The 25,096-nt window shown below is 37.4% G+C and overlaps 2 protein-coding genes across 5 annotated transcripts; both read right to left on the reverse strand.

Moving 5' to 3' along the window:
* Positions 1-10,586: 10,586 nt before the first annotated feature.
* On the reverse strand, positions 10,587-20,115 carry LOC112575165. 3 transcript variants are annotated; one of them, XM_025256814.1, is made up of 12 exons: positions 19,810-20,047; positions 19,382-19,516; positions 18,813-19,013; positions 18,398-18,529; positions 17,770-17,982; positions 17,291-17,390; positions 16,780-16,837; positions 15,764-16,423; positions 14,234-14,427; positions 12,476-12,946; positions 11,817-12,166; positions 10,587-11,676 (listed from the first exon to the last, which is right to left on the reverse strand). In XM_025256814.1, exons 1-12 carry the CDS (start codon positions 19,910-19,912, stop codon positions 11,300-11,302), a joined length of 2,994 nt encoding a protein of 997 aa, XP_025112599.1. In that variant the 5' UTR covers positions 19,913-20,047; the 3' UTR covers positions 10,587-11,299. The 3 variants fall into 3 exon arrangements, with proteins under 3 accessions (XP_025112599.1, XP_025112598.1, XP_025112600.1); XM_025256813.1 differs by having other exon boundaries at positions 17,770-17,985; XM_025256815.1 differs by lacking the exon at positions 10,587-11,676 and having other exon boundaries at positions 11,993-12,177; positions 12,480-12,946; positions 17,770-17,985; positions 19,810-20,115.
* A 1,249-nt stretch (positions 20,116-21,364) lies between these two features.
* On the reverse strand, positions 21,365-25,060 carry LOC112576219. Of its 2 annotated transcripts, XM_025258513.1 has the most exons (5): positions 24,923-25,060; positions 24,069-24,252; positions 23,257-23,727; positions 22,604-22,950; positions 21,365-22,461 (listed from the first exon to the last, which is right to left on the reverse strand). In XM_025258513.1, the coding sequence occupies exons 2-5, from the start codon at positions 24,101-24,103 to the stop codon at positions 22,136-22,138; spliced, it is 1,179 nt and encodes a 392-aa protein (XP_025114298.1). In that variant the 5' UTR covers positions 24,104-24,252; positions 24,923-25,060; the 3' UTR covers positions 21,365-22,135. The 2 variants fall into 2 exon arrangements, with proteins under 2 accessions (XP_025114298.1, XP_025114299.1); XM_025258514.1 differs by lacking the exon at positions 24,069-24,252 and having other exon boundaries at positions 24,923-25,058.
* Between the last annotated feature and the right edge of the window lie 36 nt (positions 25,061-25,096).

Below are 25,096 nucleotides of genomic sequence, written 5' to 3' on the forward strand. Positions count from 1 at the left end.
TTTTAAAAAACATTAAAAATACTTATTGTTTTAAATGATGATCTATGAAAGAAGATATATATATATATTACTTTACATAGTTTTTTTTTAATCCAGCTAACCTTGCAGATATTACCGCATTTTGTTAGGAATGCCTTTTATTTTTACAACGAACATTTTTAGTGAGTGTCTTATTGTCTATTATTCCCATATACTTTTTTTCTTAAATCAAGGAATTTAGGTAGAGGCTTCCCCCTCCACCCAGGTGGTGAAATGTGAGGACGATCGCTGGCCGCCCACAGGTGAAGGTTTGGGAGGCGCTCATGAAGTTTTGTGAGAATATTTGGACTTTTTCTTCTTGCTCTCTGTGACATACACAAATCACCATATGTCGTTAGAGAAATATATTAGCATCCTTACTGGTGACGAAGATGACGATGACGATGACGATGACGATGATGATGATGATGATGATGATGATGATGATGATGATGAAATTGTGCAAATTACAAACAAGTTGTAATAATGCTCTTCACAGTAAACAAACCATTAATCCTTGAGTGTTATGGATTTTTCAAATGAAATTTATTTGTTTTTTTTACTTACCTGCTTTCAGGAGCCAAACCGTCAACGAGGGCACAAAGGATTTTTTCCTTGGAACATTGAACCAGTTTGTTAATGTTATTATTTATTTTCTTATCGTCCTTTATGTCACACAATAGAGGGATGACAGTCGCATGTGCTTGACTGGTTCGGGAATTATTTCCATCTCTCTGCTGCAGCAGCTGTTGTAACCGTGTTGTAGCAGGATGCCCTGAGACCTCAGGTTAATTAATACACCACATGACCTTCTGCAATCCATTTTCCCACGTGACATAAAATATCTGTTCTGTCGGTATCTCGGAGGTCCAACAAGAAATACTCTGGGCTCTTGCAGCAGTTCTCTTATGTCCGGGTACAGATCATGTGATTCAAAGTAATTCTCGATCACAAAGATTTCGGTCTCCGGCACCTGATCATAAACGGGCGAAACTGGAACTTCAGCGTTTTTTTCAGTGGATGGAATACAACGCCTGAAAGGAACAGTAAAATAGTCTGAACACCAGAAAGAGAAAATTAAGTCATAATCATATTTTCTGAAGTGTCCATTGTTTACATTTTTAATGTTATCATTTAATATTCCCTACCAAGGAGGAGAACCAAAAACAAATTGACTGTCAACCATGTACATTTATCTGTTATACGTTTCAAAAGCATTTTATTACCAAAAAAAGAGAATACCATTTTATCACTCAGCAAATTAGTCACAAATTCCGTGAATTTTTTTTTTCGATTTGGTTAAAAGTTTGAAGTTATAGTCAAGAGGACAAAAGATCGCGACATAAAGTATCTTTCCAAAGAGAAATAGTGATATCAGTAACTAAGGTTCCTTTAATATCCAATATATTACACTGTGTGAGACTCATTACTAATTGAAAATGAAGTTGCTAATGTTCTGTCAGCTTTTAAGAACCAAAATACAAAACACAAGACACAATCACAGTTGTGACAACTGCTACATCCACCTAACCTCTATTCTACTACTAGCTATACTTACCTAAAAGACTTTTAGTGACTCTTACTCACCTCAATTTCTTGAAAACTACGATTACCATTACAGGCAAAATCACAACTGCCAAACCTCCTAATGATATTCCAATGACCGAAGGAATCACAGTCTTATGTGCTGAAAAAGATGAACAAAATAATGTGTGAGTAAAGATTTAAAGGTGTACTAAACTACTGTATAGCTTACAGAGAGAAAGCAAAAGCTACATTATTTTTTGTTTGCTTTTCAGTAATGTTGCCTTTATCCTAAGTAGACATTAAATCATTTTAGTTGTCAAAAATGTGTACCTGACTCAGGAGGTGATACGGGGAGGCTAGGATACACTTGACAAGGTATGAGTACCACCCTCAACATACCTGGCCATCAGTAACATGTCGTCTCTAGGACAACACTCCCCAACAATTAAAACCATACGAGACTACCTTCACCTGTGTATTTACCTTCCGTACGTGTGCACTCTGTATTAAAGGAGCAAGTTTCCACTCGGTCGGCTTGAGACCCATCGTGCCAACATGAGTAGATGTCCTTTCCCTCGTTTGTTGTGCTCGGTATCCGCACTTGGAGGTAGGAGGAGACCTCCTTGTCAAAGTAGTAATTCTGTGTCACGTGGCAACTCGCTCTTCCACTGGACCACCAGCAATGAAGGACACCTGATGTACAAACGACCAATGAGCAGTTAAAGAAGTCTGTCATGTGATAACTAGTATAGGGCTATAGTGTTGGTGTCTCACTTCTGTCCCCTCCATGAAACAGGCAGACGCGCTGGCAAGCAGACTGTCAGGAGGTGGAATGGGTAATTGTAGGGTGTGTTGCGGTGGGGTATGTCGAGACGAGTAGCCGGCCTTTGGCGGCACTGGACCGTAGGGTGGACAAAGGGCCAAGACTTCTCCCATGGTTTATCTCCCCTGGGATCAGTAAGCCGTGACCGCGGACTGCTTACATCACGACGGACACAAAGTCAGATTGGAATGCGGGATGGTAGTGTCGATGCAGGGGATCTCTCAGAGGAAGGGAGAGCATTGTCAGCCTATGCCCGTTAATAATAGAAGTCCGAGGTACACCTGAAGCAGGACAATAGCGGTACCTGTATTGTCATCCGCTGGACACAGGTAGTGAATAGGAAGCCAGACTGGACGGCGCCGTAGTCACAGATTGCGTCGCTAGTGTGGGAGGGGGTAAAGAGGGGGTGTAGTTTGGGGCTGGAATAAGCCAAAGTGACCACCTGTCTATCATGTGTTGGCTATGTATGATTGGTTGTAGCTAGGTAGCAGAATGGTTGAAGGTAAGACTGAGAGTTTGCTGACCAATCGTGAGAGAGGATGATCCTCGCAGACGAGGATTTAGTAGGGTGATCGGTCAAGACTCGTGGTCTTTTCGCACCAGCACTCGAGGAGGAAGGTTGTAGCCGAAATCTGTTCAAGGCTGTTCAGATTCTCTGCTGTGAGTTCGTCTGGGAATCGTGACAACTCCAGCACAACCGACTCAGAGGTGTGGAAGACCCGCTCTGTCGCAGAGTGTACGACGCTTCATCTCCAGCATCTGTTTGGTCGCAAACAGTAGAGGGAGGCTGGTAGATAAGTGTGGTCCTGTTAGGCGCTGTTAAGCTTGAGACAGCAGTCCGGCCTAAGGGACGAGGTACAGTAGGCACGCGGTGGTGCCAGGATCTCTGCGCGTGAAGAAAGAGGCCGACACGAACGACGGAAGACATCAGAAGATTCCAGGACGTCAACCAAGGAGGGCCCTCACGTGACTAGAGACTTGTGTGTAAAGATAAGTGGCGTGTGGTGTGTGCAGTGTGTAGTTGGATTAAGATTAGTTAAGTCGTGGCTCACTAGATATCTGGACTAGAAGAAGGAGAACAATTAGAATAACGGGACACCTTAGATAACGACCGTATGATTATATTTGAAACTGTATCATTTGCTGTAATTTGTATAATCCTCTCGATGATTAATAACTTTCTTTTATACACTAAATTGCCTTGAGTTGTTCATTGGGGTTATGCGTGCTGGGGGCTCGAGCTAATTAAACGTGTTAATTGATAAGCAATTTAGTGTGAGGGCACGCGGTAAATGTCGACGTGATTTGGTAGAGGTATCGAGAGTGTGATAGACCGAGGGACGGAATCATAACCTCCACCATCTCCACGGGCTCTTCCCCAAGGGTTTCGCGACAAAGTCACAATATTTAGTCATTATACATCTCTGTTAAATGTCATATTTTAATTATTTGTTTGCATCATAGTAAGGCAGGTAAAATGAAGCCAGTGCCTTCAGTTTGTTTTGTAACGATAAAAACTAAACATAAAAACTAAGCAAAATCCCGATTCAAGCACTCCTTGTAAGCATAGGCTGCGACATTCTCGAGATAAAGCAATTATTGGAGCAATCAAATTTGGTATGATTTAGACATATTGTGTAGATGTGATAAAAGATCAAACTTACAAACATCACATGCACACACACACACACATTTTGTTGATATTAGGTACAATACTTCGTTTTTCTTGGCCATGGTGCTTGTACACAGTAAAATTTCTTTGTGTCTTCTGGATGTCTTCATTGAACAAACAGGTCAAAATTCCTTGGGAATCACTTTTCGTTTTGGAAATATTGCACGTGTTATTTTCACCTGCAGATAAGTAATAAGAAAAAAAGAACGACAAGGATCATGAGTACGACGTTGATCATAATTAGGAAATTTATAGAGAAGTCACAACACACGACGATAATATTAGTAAGAATAATGACGAGAAGAATATGTCAGAACAAATATATTTATTTTTTTCGTATGATACTGATTTCATTTAACGTTTTAAATTAAGAATTCATTGAAAATATAAAATGTTAACCTGTATACTGCATCTAATTTACTACCGACCTTGGTGTGGCTGTGTAGTCTGCTTACAAGGCATATGGCATGAAACTATAGTAAACTAAGAAATTAAATGTAATAAGGAAAGCTTTACAATTAGAACAAAGTTTCTTTTTAAATAGTTTTCCTTGATTTTTAGATTAAAAACACTGTAATAAAACAAATAATTTAATTGATATAGTGATATTAATATCGATGAAAAGCAGTCTTACCATGCTTAAAGGTAAATGTACAGGTTTCCAAAAGGTTGGACGCGTAACCAGCGACTTGACAGGCGTATTGACCTCCAGCTTTTGTCACGTGACTTACTGTGACATTCAGGGTTCGACTGACCACCTTGTCATACCTGAATCCTGATTTCGTGTAACAGTCTATAGCGCCATTTATCCACCAGCAGTCGACAACAGATTCTTTGAAGAAAATAAATATTAATAATGTTGTATTGGTAGTGTTTGAATGTTTCAGTGAACATATTAAGAGTATTACATTCTGATAAATTTCTCAATATAAAAAAATAAAATTTAGCTCCACATCTAATCACCTGGTGTCCCATGTTCAGGGTAGTGGTACACCGTGAAATCTTTTTTGGTGACACTCAGGTCCTCGGGGAAGTAACACTTCAGCGTTGTGTCATGGAATGGCTTCACTGAGGCTATTGTGCATCCCACCTTCTCATCTGTAACAATATCATTACTATACATCGAGATCAGACCTTACCAAAGATGTTGCTCCAAGAAAAGGACAAAAGACAGATCATGCTGAGACAAGCAGAAGAAAATATCTGGGTGACTACATGAAGGAGTGGACAGGCTATCTACTGGAATGCTTCTAAGGATAATTCAAAGATGATAGCAAAATTAAATAATAACAGTTCTCCACTTTCAAAGGTTTTAAATTTAAGACACAATAAGCAATGTCTATAAGTAATAAATTCACTATATCAAAAAAGCACAATTTGTTCAGCATTTGTAGTATTGTTCTACTGGACGAGTCATCTAAACATTTGAGAAAGAAATTTTTCCTTTTTAATGTTTTGTGGATGCTTGTGTTAATACATCGCTAACGTCCGATACTATCAAACTTCTGTACTGTTTCAGAACAAAAACGATCTTACCATATTTAAAATTCAATTCACAGGTTTCCAAAAGTCTGGACACGTAGCCGGCCACTTGACAGGCGTATTTACCTGTCGCTTGTGTCACGTGACTTATTGTAACATTCAGGGTCCGGCTGACTACCTTGTTATATTCAAACCCTGCTTTTGCGAAACAATCAATGGCGCCATTCAACCACCAGCAGTCGACAACAGGTTCTTCAAAGAAAAACAATTAATTCATTGTTACAGTGCAGTCCATATTTGCCATATTTTTTCTTTATTAGCAATGAAGTAAGTGGTAATGTTATCTTTGTTAATATTCTTAACATGCACCAACTTCATATGAGAGTGAATGTATATATATATAATGAAAAAGAAAACAAGACAGCGTCTTCAACAGAGCATTATTGCCCAAAGACGAGGATCACAATGCTTGATGTTAAGGCATATGTTAGTCAAAGTGTATATTGAGTATTAAACAGACTGTCAACACCGAAATGAGCATGCATTTAGTAGTACCTTGAGAACAGCATCGAGGATGAAGAACCAGCAATTCATGCAGACTAAAGCCATTTGATGATTCTTCTATAAACACTGTAGAACATACGCTTGGTTAGCAGAAGTTCACAAATTGTCGGGTTTTTTAAATAATTAAAAACAAAAAGTAAACAACATGAGGACTACGCTAGCTCCACATGATTTATCACCTGGATTGCTATGTTCGACATATCGGTAGATCGTGAAATCTTTCTTAGTGACACTCAGGTCCTCAGGGAAGTGACATGTCAGAACTGTGTCATGAGAGGGCGCCACTGGCGGTATTGTGCAAGTGATCTTGTCCTCTGTAACCACCACATCATCAACATATCCTCGATCAGGTATTTTAAATCTGAGTGAAAACCCTGTCCCATTTTCATAAAACATGACCAAGGACTTTTATAAAAAACAATCTGTAATTCTCTTCCTTCAAATTTGTCTCCATGTAGTCATAGATATTTTACTCATTACAAAACAGGATCCACGAAGTTGTAAATGATTATTTCAAAAGGAATCGAAAAAAATATATTTATTTTTGTCACATGGTATGTTAGGGCGGGGGATGACATAAATATATCCTACTGTTAAAGTCTACACTAAAAATGATCAGCACATTCACAGCTAGAGAAGACTTGAATAATTCGAAATGTCATGTGCACAAGTCATTACCACAAGTGATACAGTCAGTCCTAAGTGGCTATTGTGCCAAGCAAGGAAACGGAAGTCTAGGTCAGAGGTCAAAATAGAAATATCACTTCGTCCGAGCACACTCAAGGGTTGGGGAAAGGGCACAGTAACAACAGTTAATGTTCTATGATTTGTAAAAGTGGATGGTGGCGAATACAGATGACAGCAATAAAGTATTTGTAAGTACAGATAGAGAAGATGGAACTGCGATCCATATATTTGTATACATTTCTTTGTCTGTGTCTGTGTGTATGTGTGTCTGTGTGTCTGTGTGTCTGTGTGTCTGTGTGCCTGTGTCTGTGTGCCTGTGTCTGTGTTCCTGTGTGTCTGTGTTCCTGTGTGTCTGTCTGTCATTAAATTATTTTTTTGTTCTTTTATGTTTGGGAAGAATCAGAGCTTTTTTAATGGATACTCTGTGGTAGTTTATACTTTAAATATGTGAACACCAACAAAATTATAAAAGTTTTGAGTTACCTTGTGCTGACACTGTCAAAACATTGAAACATTGCCAGATAACTCCTTGTAGTAATGACAAAAACAGGAAACCCAAATTCATTTCAAGTTCGATTTTCCTCACAACAAACAGAAAAGGGATAATAAATTAAGAGTTGTATTACTCATAAACATTATATATTCCAATTATTAAAAAACCGTGTCTGAGTACACGGCCTCACCAGAGATGAGAGTTTGTTTTTATCCAGACATTTCCTTTAGGTAGATTTTTTCTTTGAACATATCACTTCATGTGAATAAACCTTATGCAAGCACGGGGTAGGTTTAATAAAACATGTAAGAACTTGCTCTTTAGTTATCCTACATAATTTCTTAATAGTTTTACAGCTCATAAATGACAACAAAACTCTACAATTATACGTGAAGATAAATAAATTTTCTGATAAATCTTATCTCGGTTCTTATGACTCTTTCTCTCTCTCACATTAACCATTGTCCTACCTCGTACTTCTCCACTTGATCTATCTCATGACCAGACTGAAATGTTTTACACTTTTCAATAAGTCACTCAAATGCGCCCTGGACTTTGCCAATGCTACTTAAGCCATCGCAAATGACACCGGATGTCCTTTTAATTGTGTCACCACATGATCATCTGACTTAATGTTACAAACAATGGAATGCATACATCGCATTGTCCGAGGGTTACGAGTGAAGCAAACTGACTAAAGTTTTCCTCCAGAGCTGATGTGTTGCCTGTATATATTATATCCCTCACGAGTCTCACTGATATCACTGGATTTTTTTCCTATTGCTATTAATAACTAACACAATCACTTTCTGAAATATTACTTGGTCGCGTTTCTGTAAACTTTCATACATTGTTTTTATATATTCATAAATAAACAATGATTAACGAGGGAGCATGGTCTTAGAGCACGAGACAAGGAAGCACAGCTAGGATACGAAGGAAGGATAAACAACCTGTGCATAGAAGTAATAAGAGACTAAAAATGAAAAAGCCCAAAAAAAAATCGGGCATAAAATGGATCTTAAAATATGCTTATAATTCATATGGTAAAGACTTGTACTGGTAAAGAGACCTTAGTAAAAATATTTTTTTAGAAATGTAACTTATTTTTCACTAAAAATTAGAGGAGACGCCACAACTCAAGAGGAAATGCCAACAAATGAAAGGAAAACCTGACCTTACATTAAACTGGCATGCAGACCTGATTTTGCTTTCTTTTACATTTTTTTAACGTAAACTAAACTAATACCGACAAAAAAGCACACACAAATACGATCATCCACAAGTAATCATAAAATCTAGTCAAATATATTTGAATGTGAAGGACGACCAGCTTCATGTTTGGGTAAAAGAAAAACACCACGCAAGAACATTAGCTAACCTGTGTGTTGATGTCTTCAGGCTGTCAAAACTAATTTTCACAAAATTTAGTACGCATAAATAAAATATTAAATAAATATGAAAAAGTAATGCGTACTTTTACTAATTAGCATCAAATTTACTCGAAATACACTTTGTATTTCAGAGCATGTTAACTAGTTGTGAAGCTCATCTCGTGACACTGAGTAGTTTATTCCATTTAGCAGAGGGTGGTCATCTGTCTACAGCACCTTCCACGTAAACAACAACATTTCTCTGACATTTTTAGCGCCTGTATGATACGAATGTCTTCTGTAACATCTCTTTCAAACAAAAACAAAAGGTCTTTCCATTGAAGGCTTGGAGACTGTGTACTTCTTTGGTGACTCGCCGGCTGTAGATGTTCTGTAACATTTTGTGTATATGCAAACAATTGTATACTTATGTGAACATGTGTTAGGTTACTGACGTTAAAGAATTAACTAATTCAGTTACCATTAAATCATTGAGAAATGTGGCAAAATTATTATATTGTGTTCAATATGAGAAACAAACAATACCTTGGTTAGCAACACAAAGGTCTTGTGTTAGTCACTGCATTTCTTCAAACACATCTGAGATAATCAGTTTATTTGTTCTCCGCTCCCCATCTCGACTATAACTGTCTTTACTAAGAGTCTCGACTTAACCCAACCAAAACTCCGTGACGACTATGAATGATCAGAAAATCAAAAACTTTGATATCCTGGTCACGTGTATCACTGTTTAGACCTGCTGGAAGAGGCAAGCGATGTGCTGTGTAGTCAGGACCTGGGCTTTTCAGGTAGTCGGGATGTTTGAACTGTGTCAAGACAAACATTTGTTCTTGACTTTGTGTCACCAGGTGACGTAAGCAGTGTATCACCTGCTGCATGGATCGGTCAAGGGTCATGTCACTTGGTGAGGAGATGTAGGCACGTAGATGTCTGGACCAGCCACAGCTTGTACTGTGTATCGTATTTTGTTGAAGTAGAATGGAGGTACAAAGTAACAGCCATTAGGATGTCGAAAAGAATTGATCAAAGTCGATAAAAAATAATTTGATAAGCAAGGTAAGAATCAATCAAATAAAAGACAGAGATATTACTTTTTTAATACCTGCATTGTATCAATGTATGGTCAAGGTAGTAGTTTACTGTACACTCGTTCTTTGTCACATTCAAATCTTTTGAAAAGTTACATTTGAGAACCGCGTTTTGAAACATCTGTACAGAAGGTACCGTGCAGGTGATATTTTCACCTGTCATTTAAGTAACAAAAAGGGATGAGTTACATTAAATACGCTAGAGTGTGTGCTCCTCATATAAACCTTTTCTCTTGTGTTCATTTTTTCCCATATTTTGCTACCTACTCCTCTCGATTGTCCTCTTCTTAGAACACTTTATCAGCTTTGCAAACAGTTAGAAACATTTTATTTTAATTTATCTCAGATGATGATTTGTCAGATATTAAGAAAGGCGCTAACACAAGTCGTGGGATGTAAGGCTGTCAGACGACTTTTGATCAAAGTGAGCATTTGATCCGGGTTTGCTCCTTCTCTCTTTTCAATAAAGGACAGACATTTCTAATTTAATAGCTCAGTGCGCTCGGTGTTTTTTTTTCTGTCAAAGCAGTATTATACAAGGTTTGGCATCCTCTTTGAAAGATATTTTATTGTGGTCTAGCTTGAACTAGAGAGATAAAGACAAATTTCTGTACTCCAACTTATTGAGATTGACGCATGCGAAGACCGTTATTACCCTTGCTCGCAAATCCGAAATGTCTAAAATAAACTGCGAAACACAAAATTATTATGTTATTCTCATGAAGTACAGCACTCTGGTTATTTCTGCAGTGAGAAGTTCAGGTCTGAAAGGAATGATATGTGAAACTAAATAGAGCCGTACATAGTCTGGAAAATAGGAAGACACAACAACATTGAAACCTCTTTGGAATATTTAATTCAACATTATTGTTGATACAATGGTGTGCCACACAAACAAGGGCAAAACATGAGTTTAAAATTTTAGAAAGATTCTCTGACTCAAAAAAAAAACATATTCAAAGATTTGTTAACATGAAATCGGTTTTTCCCACGAGTGTAGGTACAAGGCTTGAATAAACCTTTTGATATTTCGTAGTAAGGAAATGGGTAAACCTGGGTAAAGGTTGTTTAATTAGTTGAAAGAATCTACTTTTTAAAGGTTTACAGGATTTACCAAAATATCTTGAAGTTATCGACAAGGGAAGGATTTTGCTCAAGAAGGTTAAGAAGAAGAAGCCTTTCGAGGTCGTTGAGTGGTAAGTTGTGTTAGAGACCTTACTTTACTGAGGGCAAGCTTGATATGAGGACAATTCCTTTCTCCTCTCCTCCCCTGTGTTACCTTCCTCAAACCCTTTTTGAAGACAGGCACCCATTCCCGCTAACTGGATTAACTTACTAAAGTTTAGTGCGCTAATCAGGTTTTGAACCTCTGTGCTCGGACTCAAGTTTTCTAATCACTTCGGCAATATGCTTACTTATGAAAGTCATAGTAATTTCAAACATTTTCAAAGAATGATGACAAGAAAGAAAACAATGTAAAATCTACAGATTATTACTGCTTTTAGCTGAATTAACAAACATTCGTTCTCCATGCAAAATGCACTCTTAAATTCAAGGTATTCGAACTACTATCAGCTGTGAAGTACATCTGAAGCTTAGTTGTTTACTCCATTTAGCAGAGTAAGATCTTTTTTTAGCGCCTTCCACGTATACAACAACCTTTTTCTTTTGAAAGCATGAAAAATCTACGTTTTCTGCCAACACAATGTGTTTGTTATCTTTTACATTTGTCATCTGTACATTTCTCGTTTCTCCAGAGTTAATGACTTGCACCGGGATACCTGAGTCTTTGAGCAGCTGTATCATCGGACTGTCTTCTGTAACTTTTATTTCAAACAAAAACAAGACATCTTTCCACTGAATACTCGGAGACTGTCCACCTGCTGTTTGGAGACTCGTGGGTTGTAGATACTCTGTGTTTTGTGTATCTGCAAGAAAGTTTTACTTCAGTGAATGCGTATTAAAACTATAGATGTCTAAGAAGTAACCCAGTTTTCATTACCTCATTAATAAATTTGGCATCATGTGTACGAAAAGAGGTTCTTAGAAAACAAAAACAAACTTGTACCTTGGTTAACAACACGAAGGTCCCGTGTGAAGAATCTGACGATCTGGTTTCCACAAGCTTCACAGTCACGTGGTTCCTTTTCTGCATGATCTTGACCTGTGTGACAAATAAATTTTACAGGTAGGCCGTCGGTAGGTAGTAGATTGCTGTTTGTGGAAAACAGCGCCTCGTGTGTTTTTTGACATGCCTTTCGCATGACTGAAGGGGGACAGGTAAAGGGGATCTTGAGGGGCTCTACCGTCCAGCCAGGTGGGTTGAAGTTATGACGGCTGATGGCAACCCACACGCGGTTGTCCGGAAGGCGCTCATTAAGTTTTTGGAGAAACTCTTGGAGATTCTTCAATTTCTCTCTGTGTGACACGTGTAAACGAACAGTAGCATTAAGGCTGTTAAAAATACATAACAAAATATAGCTCTAGACATCGCTAGTTTCTAACAGACCCCCAACAAGGCCTCAACAAAAAGAGAAATAGAACTGTTTCAAAAAAATTACGTTTAAGGTAAAGCGTGAAGCAAAAAGGTCTGTTATCCTGAATCCTTTTAAAATAAGGTACATTTAATATACGCATTTATAGAGTATCAGATTTCAAATATTGTGTCGTTTACATTCAAACATTATTTAAATAATATTTATGAGATTTAATACTGTAGGCTCTTACTTATCTTCATCTGGTTCGTCAATTAGTGCGCAGTAGGTCTTTCCCTTCTTCTCGCTTATCAGTGATCTGATGGTGTCGTCGATTTCTCTGCTGCTGTCGATGTTACAAAACATACGTATAACAGACTTTACATGAGTGTCTGGTGAATGTCCTGTAGAATACTGGAGCAGCAAGTTGTAAAGCTGTGTTATAGCATCACTTCTTTCTGCACACGTGTTGATGACATGCACTGTATGACCCTCAGAGATCCATGTCTTTCCAACTAGCGCCAGTGTTTTACTTTTCCCTGTACCGTGCGGTCCAGCCAAACAAACTCTTGGTTCTTGGAGCAGGTTTGCCATATCTAGGCTCAGTGTAAGTCGTTCAAACAATTCTCCAGTCAACATGACGGCTTCACTCAGGGTCTTAGGCAGCGGACTGTATTTTACATCATCTATTTCAAAAGCAGATACAGTTGCAGGACCACAGAATCTGAAAATGTAGGTACATCGACTATAAGAAAAAGAAAATGTAAAAAATAAAAAAAAATGTTAGTTAGTTCCGTTTCGTGTATGCTTTTTATTACATTATAAAATATGTAATGAAATACTACGTCCCTTTGTTTAACTTGATAGAGAAATGCCGTGAAATGTTGTCTTTGTCAGTTTCTCTGAGTAAAGGATTAATTTTTGTGTCTGTACCGCTTTTGTTCTTGTTCTTAACCATTTCATTTCTACTGCCAGGTCTGTGCTATTACTTTAGTTTTTGATGTGTGCATCAGCCATGTTGATGTCGCACTGATTTTTGCAATGGTTCTAGAGAGTTTTGATGTGCGCTTTCTTAGAAAGAAAGCTATTTGTAAAAAAAATATTTGTACGACTTTCTTTCTGAAGATAGTTTTACAATGGCTACATGCATGATCCTGTTTTAAGAGTTTTGTGGATGAAACAATATTTTATTCTGCGAAAGCACCAAACAGACGCTATTTCCCATACAATTATCCTAATAATTTTCATCTAGCTATCGAAACAGATTTATTCTTATCAAAGATTCCATACCATATCTAGGATAATAACAATTACCTTCAAAACGTCAATAGCATTACTATATTTTACTTTTAAAACGCGCTTTGGGTTAGTCATTTCATGCTTTGTCTTGTGTTATGTCTGTCAGTGCACTGTCTGTCTGTCTGTCTGTCTGTCTGTCTGTCTGTCTGTCTGTCTGTCTGTCTGTCTGTCTGTCTGTCTGTCTGTCTGTCTGTCTGTCTGTCTTCTGTGTATATATATATATCATCTTTATATTTGGTCGTCTGCATGTTTCTGTGAATGACTGTTTGTGGAGATGTATTTTATATCAGCCTAAAATGGTGACCTCGAAATCCTGTAAGAGCTTTGAGTTCGGCTGGAGAAAGGCTACAACTAATATCACGGGATTTCTTTGTCAAAATAACCCCCTCTGTAAACAAGTGGCACGTCAGAAAAACAATAGAATGCCCGATAGGAGAGCTGGATCCAGGAATCCGATCTTTACTAAACCAATGATAACCAAGTTTACAAAACATATACAGTGTATACATAAAAACATGTTTGCAGTCACTGAGAAATGTTAGCTTGAGAACACTGCTAATAATGGAGAACATTATTACAGTGGGTTTTTTTTAACTTTAAAATATTTAATACATTTAATGCATCAGTTTTGAATTTTGAGCAAAACGTCTAGACTTATTTTTTAAGAGAATTTCATATTTTTTATTAAACCACTGGCAAGTATTTTCCTTACCTGGCAATCATGTCTTGATACACGTCATCAGACATTGCTGGTCCGTGTGAAGCACTGCTCCTCAGCCCTTGCCACCATTCTCTGAAAACTGTCATCACATTGGAATCGACATCCCAGGGTCTCGAGGGATGGGACAGGTGATCAGCACAAAGACAGAGCTCAATGGTGGTCTCCATGGTTTTGTCGTCTTTACCCTGTGAAATATTTACACCATTCAGTACTAAAGGAACGTAGCAGCTTATAATGTCTTTATTCATTTAATGCTTTTTGTAGAACATTCAATAACTGAGTTTATATATATATAACATTAATTTATAAGTATAAGACAAAAATTAATGGTTCAAAAAAAGGAAGTGGTAACTGGTTGTTTAGTGAATGAGAAAGTTTACATTTCTGTTAAAATTATATGGTAGTATGATTAAAGGGATACTCAAGGCTTGTGATAAGGCTGTGCCGACGGTCAAACGTTTCAAAAATATATTTAGTTACAATTACAGAGCACGAGAGCAATACAGGAGAAATAAAGGATTCGTTTCTCACTTAATTGCCGTTTATTAGCACCATTTCGGTTGCCGATGTTTATAAAAATAAACAAAATCGACCGTTGTGTCCTTTAGACGAGTAACCGCGATAGCTTACCGAGATGGTCAAGCAGATGAGTCTGGGTGTGACGTCAGTCAGTGACGTACAGGAAGTGTCGGTGGTCATTGCGAAGATTTGACGTCGTCATCGGTGGTGTCACGTGAGTTAATTTAGGTTTTAAAGTGAACGTTTCAAAGCACAGTGTTAGAAATTACAGAAAACAATCTGTTTCACTTGGTAACCAGCCTTGGTCATATGTCATAAGGTCACGTGATGGAGAACGAGACTTCGTCTAAGTAAACGAAACAGTCCCATAGTGGTTTTTGTTATTAAACACAACATGCTACAAAACCTTCAACTTTTCCCATTTGAACAGACACGAAAGTACACGAGATTCAAGTGGATCCTACTCTTTACCCGATTCTAAGCAGTTTTATTTTGCCTTTACAATCCTTTATATTTGAAAATTGTATAGGAATCTTACGATTATTTACTTCAGAACTTTGATATTCATTCTTTCAGTTCATCCTCTTGAAGACATATAGATCGTGTACAGGGTGTACTGCCAAATTTCATCACCAAACAAATGTTTGTAACGTTTCATCGTTGTCAGAAGTATACCTGGGTGGTGACTGCTCTCCACTATTGCGAGAAGTTCTTAGAATCCCCATTCTTATTAGTTTAGTTACTTTCTTCCCTGTTACTCCTCGAGGAGCATAGGGCCGTCCATGCCAATTGAGTATTAGCTTTATATAACATTGCTCAAAGGTAAAAATCTATATCACACAAACGCAGGAACAAACGGAAATAATGGAAAAATAACCATTACAACTACAATATTTATTACTGAAGAAGAACGTTTTTGTTCAGTAGAAATGCGAATACGTCTTAAAATATTTTAAAAGTACGAATTAAATGTAATGTTTGTATTTATTACAAGCAACATACCTTACTTGTTCTGTAAAATGCTCTTCTTAGTGTAGATTTGGTAATGTTTGGGAACATCAAGGCCCGTCGAACTACAGGAATCAGACTCATATCTGACATGAGATGTTGTATCATACTCTCTGCCCTTTGTAGTTGTCGCAGCCCTTCAGACATCTCTGAGATCAGCAGTTCATCTTTTCTCTGTTCCCAATCTTCCCTACCATCGTCTTTGTCTCTAACAGTCTTGACAACCCCAACCACCACGCCGTAGTATCTATGGATGATAAGAACATCAAAACATCCGATATCCTGGTCATGTGTACCACCCTCAAGACCACCAGGAACAGGTAAGTGATGTCCTGTGTACTCAGGACTGGGACATCTCAGGTAGTCATCGTAACTGAACTGTGTCAGCACAAACATTTGTTCCTGATATTGTTCCGCCATGTGACGTAAGTAGTGTATCACGTGCTGCATGGCTCTGTCATGGCGGAGGTCTTTTTGGTCAGGAGGGTTAGGGACGTAGTAGACTTCATTGGCGACAGATTTTTGTGAGTATCGAGTTTTGTTGAAGTAGACTGGAGGAACAAAGTAACATTCATTCAGCAGGTTTGGATACATATCATTGATGTTATGCAACAAAAAGGCTTGAAACTCTTCTGTCACTTTCTCGTGCTGGTTCTGTAAAAGATAATAAAGATATATATATATACATTATGCTGTTTGCTATTTTTTCCGTTGAAGAAAAGATTACTTTACTATACTAACCGACAAACAGAATTATACAGAGACACTAGACATAAGTAAGTCAGTAAGGTATCTCAGGATTAAAATTTTGTCAATGAAACTCGAAAGTAAAAGATAATAAATAAATATAATTACTATAGAGTAATAAAACACACACAGCTTCCAAACACTTTTAATCATATCACATTAGCGCATCTGAGACGCCTCACGACATTCATGTGCGTAGAAGATGGTTTCAGATACTACTAAATGACTTCAAACTAGCTTGTGACTATCTCTGGTGTACTTACTTCGGGAGACATCATCGGGATCTCTTCTTCCTGCGTCACTGAAGGAAACCTATTCCTTCTGCAACATTGAGAGACGTTTTGGGTTTCTCTACATATTTTTTGTTTGAAATAGAATAATAGCTAAAATATTTATTGTAGCTTCAGGTGGAAGGTTTTGAAGAGCCAGACATTTTTAGGACGGACCGTACCAGAGTTTATTCAATTATGCAAACATAGTCGTTTGCTGTTTTGGGGTACGTCTTTCTGCAAAGTTACCAAGTCGGATCTTTGTGCAGATAATTATCCACAATATCTGGTACCTATAGCCATGTATACTGACAGCCCCCCCACACACACTTACTTTCCACATTTGTTTAAGTCAAACATCAGTTTCTAGAGAAAGACGCAAAAAAAAACAAGTTTTTCATATTATGTAGTAATACTGATATTTTTTTTTTATAAAATTACAGTATTATAGTCCATATGATCATTCTCTTCTCGTCATGGTCAACCAGCGATGACTCCTACCCACCTTCGTTTCCTCACAAACACCACGAGTCCTGCAATCGCTGTTGCAGTCAGTACCAGGACACCCAGAGATGCTCCCAGTGCTACAGTGTCTACACCTTTCTCTACATACATTACAAAAAATTAGTGAAGAAATATCAAGAAAGCAGGCTGTGTATATTTCACTAATTCTTAATGTGTAATTAAGACACAACCTGCACTCTTTTCCTCCCTCTCTTTCTTTGCCGCTTTCTCTCTTATCGTACCTTTCTACTTCCCCTCCCCAAATAAGGGATTTGGTAGTGAAAAGAGTGAAAAAAAATGTTTTGCCGACACTTAAACATAAACAAAACAGCCATTCACAAACATTTAAGGACATCAGAATACTGTAAGTTTATGATGTATCATTTTTGTCAGCAATTATTTAACCATAATTTTACAGATCACGTGCCCTCACTGGAAGGTGTAAAAATAAAAATATAAATACTTAAGTACTTTAATTACTTCTTTCAGGCTGAACGCCATCGATAGCAAGGGAACAGGTTTTCACTTGATCACCATGAGACCCGCCAATCCAGCAAGAGTAGTTATAAGTTTTTTTGTTCGTTGCCATGGGGATCGCCATGTTGAAGTACGTGGAGAATTTTATTTCGTATTGGTAACCTTTCTCTCCCCGGCATCTCGGATTACCATTTTCCCACAAACAGTACACGACAACTGCTTTGTTGAATAAAGACAGTAAAATCATACAAAATGTGAAATATGGTGTACTATCGTCTAAAAAGGTTGAAAAAAAGAACTTACATGAAGAAGTTTAAAAAACTATAAACATTGCACATAACAGTGACCACAATGATACAGTGGTCTTACACATTTACAAAATACCTTTCTTGGAAACAAAAGACATTTAAAGTGGGATATTCTTATAAAGAAAAATCTTTTGATAAACCCTTGATCAAATCTAACCTTTTTTTTTATAATTGTTTAAGAAACAGGGTTAGGGGTATTGTATGTATCCGAAACAAAGGAACTCGAAAAATTTTTGTTACAACCAACCTGTTTTCTGAAAGAACATTTCTTTAAAAATATCATCTCACTCATAAAATAGAGTATAAAAGTAGAAAAGAAGTACTTAGTTTCTCTTGCTCATTGTGCTTATACACATAAAAGTTCTTCTGTGTCTTATTGATGTCTTCGTTAAAGAAGCATGTCAACGTTACTAGGGAGTCGTTTTCCTTTGAGATTTTGCATGTGTTGTGTGTATCTGCAACCAAGTGGTTTAAACATATCTTTTTTAGTATGATAAAAAAGAATTACATTGGTACTAAGAAATCATATATTAGTCACCAATAATAAAAAATATAAAAAAATAAATTTTAATTTTTAAAAATAGTTTCAAAATCGCAGCTGCTATGATAGAATGTTTCTGAAGTAAATTCAACGCATAATTTTGCTCAACCCAAATTTTAAGATGTTAAATATTTTCCTGTTTAAAAAATATTACTTTATACTGTTAACTCCAGCTAAGAACAAAATAGTTTGCTTACCAAGCTTAAACATAAACTCGCAAGTTTCGAAAAATCTGGATCCATAGCCGGCGATCTGACATGCGTATTTACCCACGTGTTTGTCATCCACACGATCCACTGTAAGGTTGAGGGATCGGCTGACTCTCTTGTCGAATGTGAATCCTGGTTTTGGGTAACATTCCTGTGAACCTCGAATCCACCAGCAGTCTAGTACAGACTCTGTTGACATAATTGCAAGTTTTGTTTGTCCATTCTTACTTCTTGACTTGAATATCAAGCAACCAGATTCTATTCTGTAGTTTACGAGATAATGTACAGACAAAAATGTTGTACCCGGATGCTTTGGCAAGAGTACAAGAATTACCCGAACACTTTTACATCTCGATTAGCGACAGGATTTGACTCGACCACACGACGTTGAAGACAGGTTGTTGTGTAGAAATGTGAATAAGTGAGGAGGAAATTAACTGTTGGGAAATTATTGTTTAATAATAACAGATTCTTTACAGTACTTTTTGAAAATACGCAATGTGTTTTCAAGTAAGGGATGTGATAAGATTTACAATGTGTTGCTGCGCTTGTCTTACCCGGGGTACCCTGCTCAACGTAATGGTAGACCGTGAAGTCTTTCTTGGTGACACTGAGGTCCTCGGGGAAGTGACATGTCAGGACAGTATCCTGAAACCGCTTTACAGAGGGTATAGAGCACGTGCTCTTGTCATCTGTAAAGATACCATCACTAAATCGTACATCAGTGACGAAAAGCTTAGTCTAAAAACACAAGATTTACTGCATTGCAACACATTTAGGGAGAACTCTGCTGAACCAGACTGAGAGAAATGAAAGCAAACTTCATGCTGGGTAGAAACTTTTCAAATTATAAAATACTATTCAGTAAAAAATCTTTACAATGACTGACAGGTCGAAAACCAAAATCCTTGATAAAAAAAATCAGACTAACTAGTGACATTGTAAGATACGTAGTTCTTGTTAGATTATATCAAAACTTACTTACCTTGTGTTGACACGGGAACAAAAGCCAAACACAGGAAGACGGTGTAGTACTTGGTCAGTAAAGCAAACTGGAAAAGACAAATTCCTATTCTACCTGTCACCATCTTGTCACCAGATTTAAAGCCAACTGTCAAGATGCTCCAACTACGCTGTCACTGTCACTCCCAGTTTACCTCTGTGTGAAAAATATTTTGCGTTCTGCAACTCATCTCGAGGCTTAATTGTCTAATCAATCAAAAGACAAAGGTCAAATACATGTTGTCACACGTCTGTTGACTTTATCTGTAGCTTCAAAAATAAGATTGACCCCTTATCAGGTCATTTCCAATCAGCTGTCAATATAATTATCTCCTACAACGAAACAAGTACACACATTTATCACTCTGACAAACTTCTAGAGATGTAAAGTACGAATAGAAGGTCTGATAAGGGCAGAGTTCATATAGTCAGGCCACGTTTAACCAGATTAATACGTTTTATACTGCTCTCAGCTCACACCTACATTCATTCAGTTAAAGCTGTAGGGAAATGAAAGGAATACAAATTCTCATTTCAGTATTGTTTAATATATTCTGTCTACTGTCTGTACAAATTTTAGTTTCTCACACACACATTTTTGAAAGTCTTCATTTTTGAGACAGACATAAAACCCATTGCTTTAAAGTCATATCGATGTGTCATCAGATGAAAGACAGCAAAGAAGGGGATGGGGCAGACAATGATATCCCACTGTTGTCATGAGTCATGCTGGTTCAAGGCCTGAATAAGAGGTCGGGTAGGATTATTATTAGTGGGAAAATGTCAGTGGGGGCAGATAGTAAAGGGGGTGTTTCTGTCAATTTTAAGAAAGACAGGTCGCTTTGATTAATGAAGATGATAGAGACCCACGGGTGGAGGATAGGACATAGCAGTTAGGGGTGTGTCGTGTTAGGCAGTAGGTTATGGCTGGGTAGGTTTGAATTTGATTCTACTTACCACGAGTGAAGGAGAGACGAGAAAACACGACGTTAAATGTGACTTCAAGACAACAAACATCATTTTTGCGTGTAGCAGGACAATTTCCCTTTATTTGGTTCCCATTGAATCTTTGTGCAATTCACATATTTGTGTAAACAGACAAGTATGTTGCGAGTTTTTACAGTTTCTGGAAACACCCAAACATTAAAACAGTCAAGTAGCATACACTGTTACATATATATATATAAGTGGGGAGAATAAGATCCACCCACCATTAGGTACTATGCTTACATCCTTCACTGTCTAGATACCTGCTACACTCACATACATACGTCTATCGGCTTTGTGAACATGAAGAAATATTCTGTTGTAATATGTCTTAGATGCGCAGACCGTTATTGCCCTTGCTTGCAAACCCGAAAGAAAGAACACCATTCATGTCTAAAAAAAACTGCGTAACATAAATTATGTTGTTGTCCTCATGTACTACAGCAGTCTCGTTTATACAATGCGACTTCAGGTCTGAAAGGAACGATATCTGAAACGCAGTAGAGCCAATTATAACCTGGAAAATAGCAAGACACAACAACATTGAAACCTTTTGCAATATTTAATTGTGTATTATTGTTGATACAAAGGTGTGCCACACAAACAATGGCGAAACATGATTTTACACTTTAAGAAATATTCTGTTTCAAAAAGACAAAAAAAAGCAAGGGGTTTGTTAACATAAAATAGTTTTGTACACGAGTGTAGGAACAAAGCTACAACAAACTTTTTGATATTTCCTTGTAAAGAAAGGGGTATACATTAGGAAAGGTTATTTAATAAAATGAAATAATCTATTTTTTATTTTAAGGGTGACAGGATTTAGATAAAAATCTTTACTTGATCGACAAGAAACTTTTTTTTTTGTTCAAAATAAAACCAATTTTGTAAATGACTGCAGATAAAGAAGAATAAACCTTTCAAGATTGCTGAGTCGTGAGGTGTTAGAGACCTAACTTTACTCTGGGTCAGCTTGATTTAATGGCAGTGCCCCTCTCCTCCACATGTCTTACTTTCCATAGCCCTTTTTGTATTCAGATACCCATTCCCGCTAGCTGGGTCGACTGGGAAAAGTTTGCTGCGCTAATCAGGTATTGAACCTCTGTGTTCGGACTCCAGCGATATAATGACTTGGCTACCCGCTTACCCATGAAAGTCAGATCAGCATATTTTCACAATTAGAGTTAATGATTACAAGAAAAGATGCAATATGCAGATTCTTACTGCTTTCAGGTGAAATAACAAGCATTTTTTATGCAAAATACAATTTGAAATTCAAGGTATTCTAACTAATATCAGCTGCGAAGAACATCTCGTGATGCTCAGTAGTCTGTTCCATTTAGTAAAGGGAGTTGATTTTTCCTAACGCCTTCCACGTAAACAACCACCTTTCTCTTTCGAACAAACGGAAAACTGACGTTTGCTGCCAACACAGTGTTTTTGTTATCTTTTGTCACCTGCACATTTTTCTTTTCCTTAATAACCTGCACCTGGATACCTGACTCTTTCAGCAGCTGTATCATCGGACTGTCTCGTGTAACTTTATTTTCAAACAAAAACAAGATATCTTTCCACTGAAGAATTGGAGACTGTCTACTTGATGTTTGGAGACTCGGCGGTTGTAGATACTCTGTGGCACTGTGTGTATCTGCAAAAAGTTGTACTTCAGTGAATGTGTGTAAAAACTATTGACGCTTAGGAAGTAGCTTGGTTACTATTAACTTATTTGTAATAATTGTGGTAACTTTGTGTACAAAAGGTACTTATAGCAAAAAAATACAGACTTATACCCTGGGTAACAACACGAAGGTCTCGTGTGAAGAATTTCACGATCTCATTTCCACAAGCGTCACAGTCACGTGGTTCCTTCCTGTGACCTTGACCTGTGTGACAAATAATTTTCACAGGTAGGCCGTCGGTAGGTAGTAGATGAGTCTTAGTGGAAAACAGCGCCTCGTGTTTTTCTTTCCATGCCTCTCTTATGACAGAAGAGGGACAGGTAAAGGGGATCTTGAGGGGCTTTACCGTCCAGCCAGGTGGGTTGAAGTCAGGATGGCAGATGGCCATCCACACGCGACTGTCCGGAAGGCGCTCATTAAGTTTTTGGAGAAACTCTTGAAGATTCTTCAATTTCTCTCTGTGTCACATGTGTAAACAAACAGAAGCATTAAGGCTGTCTAAAAATACATTAAAAAATATAGCTCTAGACATCCCGAGTTACTAACAGACCCCCAACAAGCGTTGAACCATAAAGAAATAGAACTGTTTAAATAAATATGTTTGAGGTAAAGAGTGAAGCAAAAATGTCTGTTATCCTGAATCCTGAAAAATAAGGTGCATTTAATATTGGCATTTATTAAGTATCAGATTTCAAATATTATGTCGTTTACACTCAAACATAATTTCAATAATATTTATGAGATTTAATACTGTGGGCTCTTACTTATCTTCATCTGGTTCGTCAATTAGTGCGCAGTAAATCTTTCCCTTCTCCTCACTTATCAGTAATCTGATGGTTTTGTCTATTTCCTTGCTGTTTTTGATGTTACAAAACACGCGTTTAACAGATTTCACAGGAATGTCTGGTGAATGTCCTGTACAATTCTGAAGCAGCAAGTTTTGAAGCTGCTGTGTAGCATCACTTATTTCACTACACGTGTTGATGAGATGCACTGTATGACCCTCAGAGATCCATTTCTTTCCAACTATCGCCAACATTTTACTCTTCCCTGTACCCGGCGGTCCAGCCAAACAAACTCTGGGTTCTTCTAGAAGGTTTGCGACATCCGGACTCAATGTAAGTCGTTCATACAAGTCTCCAGTCAACATGACGGCTTCACTCAGGGTCTTTGGCAGTTGACTGAGTTTTACATCGTCTATTTCAAAAGCAGATACAGTTGCAGGACCACAGAATCTGGAAATTTAGGTATATTGTCATCAAGGAAAGAAAACGTAAAAGAATAAGAAAAATTTAAGTTACTCAGTGAATCCAGTCTGTACTAAACCAAAGCAAATTTAACAAACATGCATGCATAAAAACATTATTTTTGCAGTCACTGAGAAATGTCAGCTTGAAAACATAACTAATGATGGACAGCATTATAACAAAGTGCTTTTTATCTATTTTATCTTACTTTAAACTATTTAATAAATTTAAGCAGTTTTGAATTTCGAGCAAAACTTCCAACATTTGAAGCGGGCTAGACTGATTTAAAGAGAATTTTTTTTTCAACCAGTATCAAGTGTTTTCTTTACCTGGCAATCATGTATCGATACACCTCATCAGACATCACCGCATCATTGCTCCCCAGCCCGTCCCACCATTGTCTGAAAACTTTTATTACATTGGAATGGACATTCTTGGGTCTCGATGGATGGGACAGGTGGTCAGCACAAAGACAGTGCTCAAAGTGGTCTCCATGGTTTTGTGGTATTTACCCTATGAAATTTCTACAGCATTCAGGACTTACGGAAAGTAGAAACTCATAAACATTTTTATTAATTATTTTGTGTGTATGTATAATATATAAAAACATACATATATTAATATAATAGATAAATTCATGGCTTAAAAATGAAGTTGTAATTGATCATTTAATGACTATGTGAACGTTTACATAGCTGTGTAAATTATAAGGTTCTTAGATTGAACTTGAATACATTTTGAGATTGTATATTACTAAAACTAAGTCGAAGTAGGTAACTATTATTTATCTCAGAACTTCAAGATTCGTCCTTTCCGTTCATTATCTTGTGAGACTATTAAAATATAGATCGTGTTCAGGTAGTGGTGTCAGATCACATGACCAAGGTGGCTTTTCATTGTTTGCAGAAGTGCTTGATACCTGGGTGGCGACTGCTCTAAACTATTGTTAGAAGTTCAGAGAACCTCCATCACTATTATGTATTATCTTTTGATGGCATCGCTCAAAGGTAAGAAAATATCACACAAATGCAGGGACAAACTGACACACCAGAAAAATAACCGTTACAGCTACATTTTTTGTACTGTATGAGAACGTTTTTGTCCAGACGAAATGAGAATATCTTTTAAGTATTTTAAAAGTAGGAATTATATGTAATTTTTGTATTTATGACATGTAACCTACCTTTTCTGTTCTGTCAAATGCTCTTCTTAGAGTAGATTTGGTAATGTTTGGTAACATCAAGGACAGTCGAACAGGAATCGGACTTATATCTGACATTAGATGTTGTATCATACTCTCTGCCCTCTGTAGTTGTCGCAGGCCTTCAGACACCGCTGAGCTAAACAGTTCATCTTT

This window comes from Pomacea canaliculata, linkage group LG11 (genome assembly GCF_003073045.1).
Source record: "Pomacea canaliculata isolate SZHN2017 linkage group LG11, ASM307304v1, whole genome shotgun sequence".
Taxonomy (NCBI): Eukaryota; Metazoa; Mollusca; class Gastropoda; order Architaenioglossa; family Ampullariidae; genus Pomacea; species Pomacea canaliculata.

Bases quoted from the DNA above. Each gene is read 5' to 3' on its own strand.
- LOC112575165 (XM_025256813.1), bottom strand. From the start codon at position 19,912: ATGGTGACAGGTAGAATAGGAATTTGTCTTTTCCAGTTTGCTTTACTG. The intron at 16,424-16,779 runs GTAAGTACACCA...TATCTTTTACAG, and splicing joins TCCCGATGATGTCTCCCGAA to AACCAGCACGAGAAAGTGAC. The intron at 12,167-12,475 runs GTAAGAGCCTAC...CGTGTCACACAG, and splicing joins GACGAACCAGATGAAGATAA to AGAGAAATTGAAGAATCTCC.
- LOC112576219 (XM_025258513.1), bottom strand. From the start codon at position 24,103: ATGTCTGATGAGGTGTATCGATACATGATTGCCAG. The intron at 22,951-23,256 runs GTAAGAGCCCAC...CATGTGACACAG, and splicing joins GACGAACCAGATGAAGATAA to AGAGAAATTGAAGAATCTTC. The intron at 22,462-22,603 runs GTATAAGTCTGT...AACTTTTTGCAG, and splicing joins CCTTCGTGTTGTTACCCAGG to ATACACACAGTGCCACAGAG.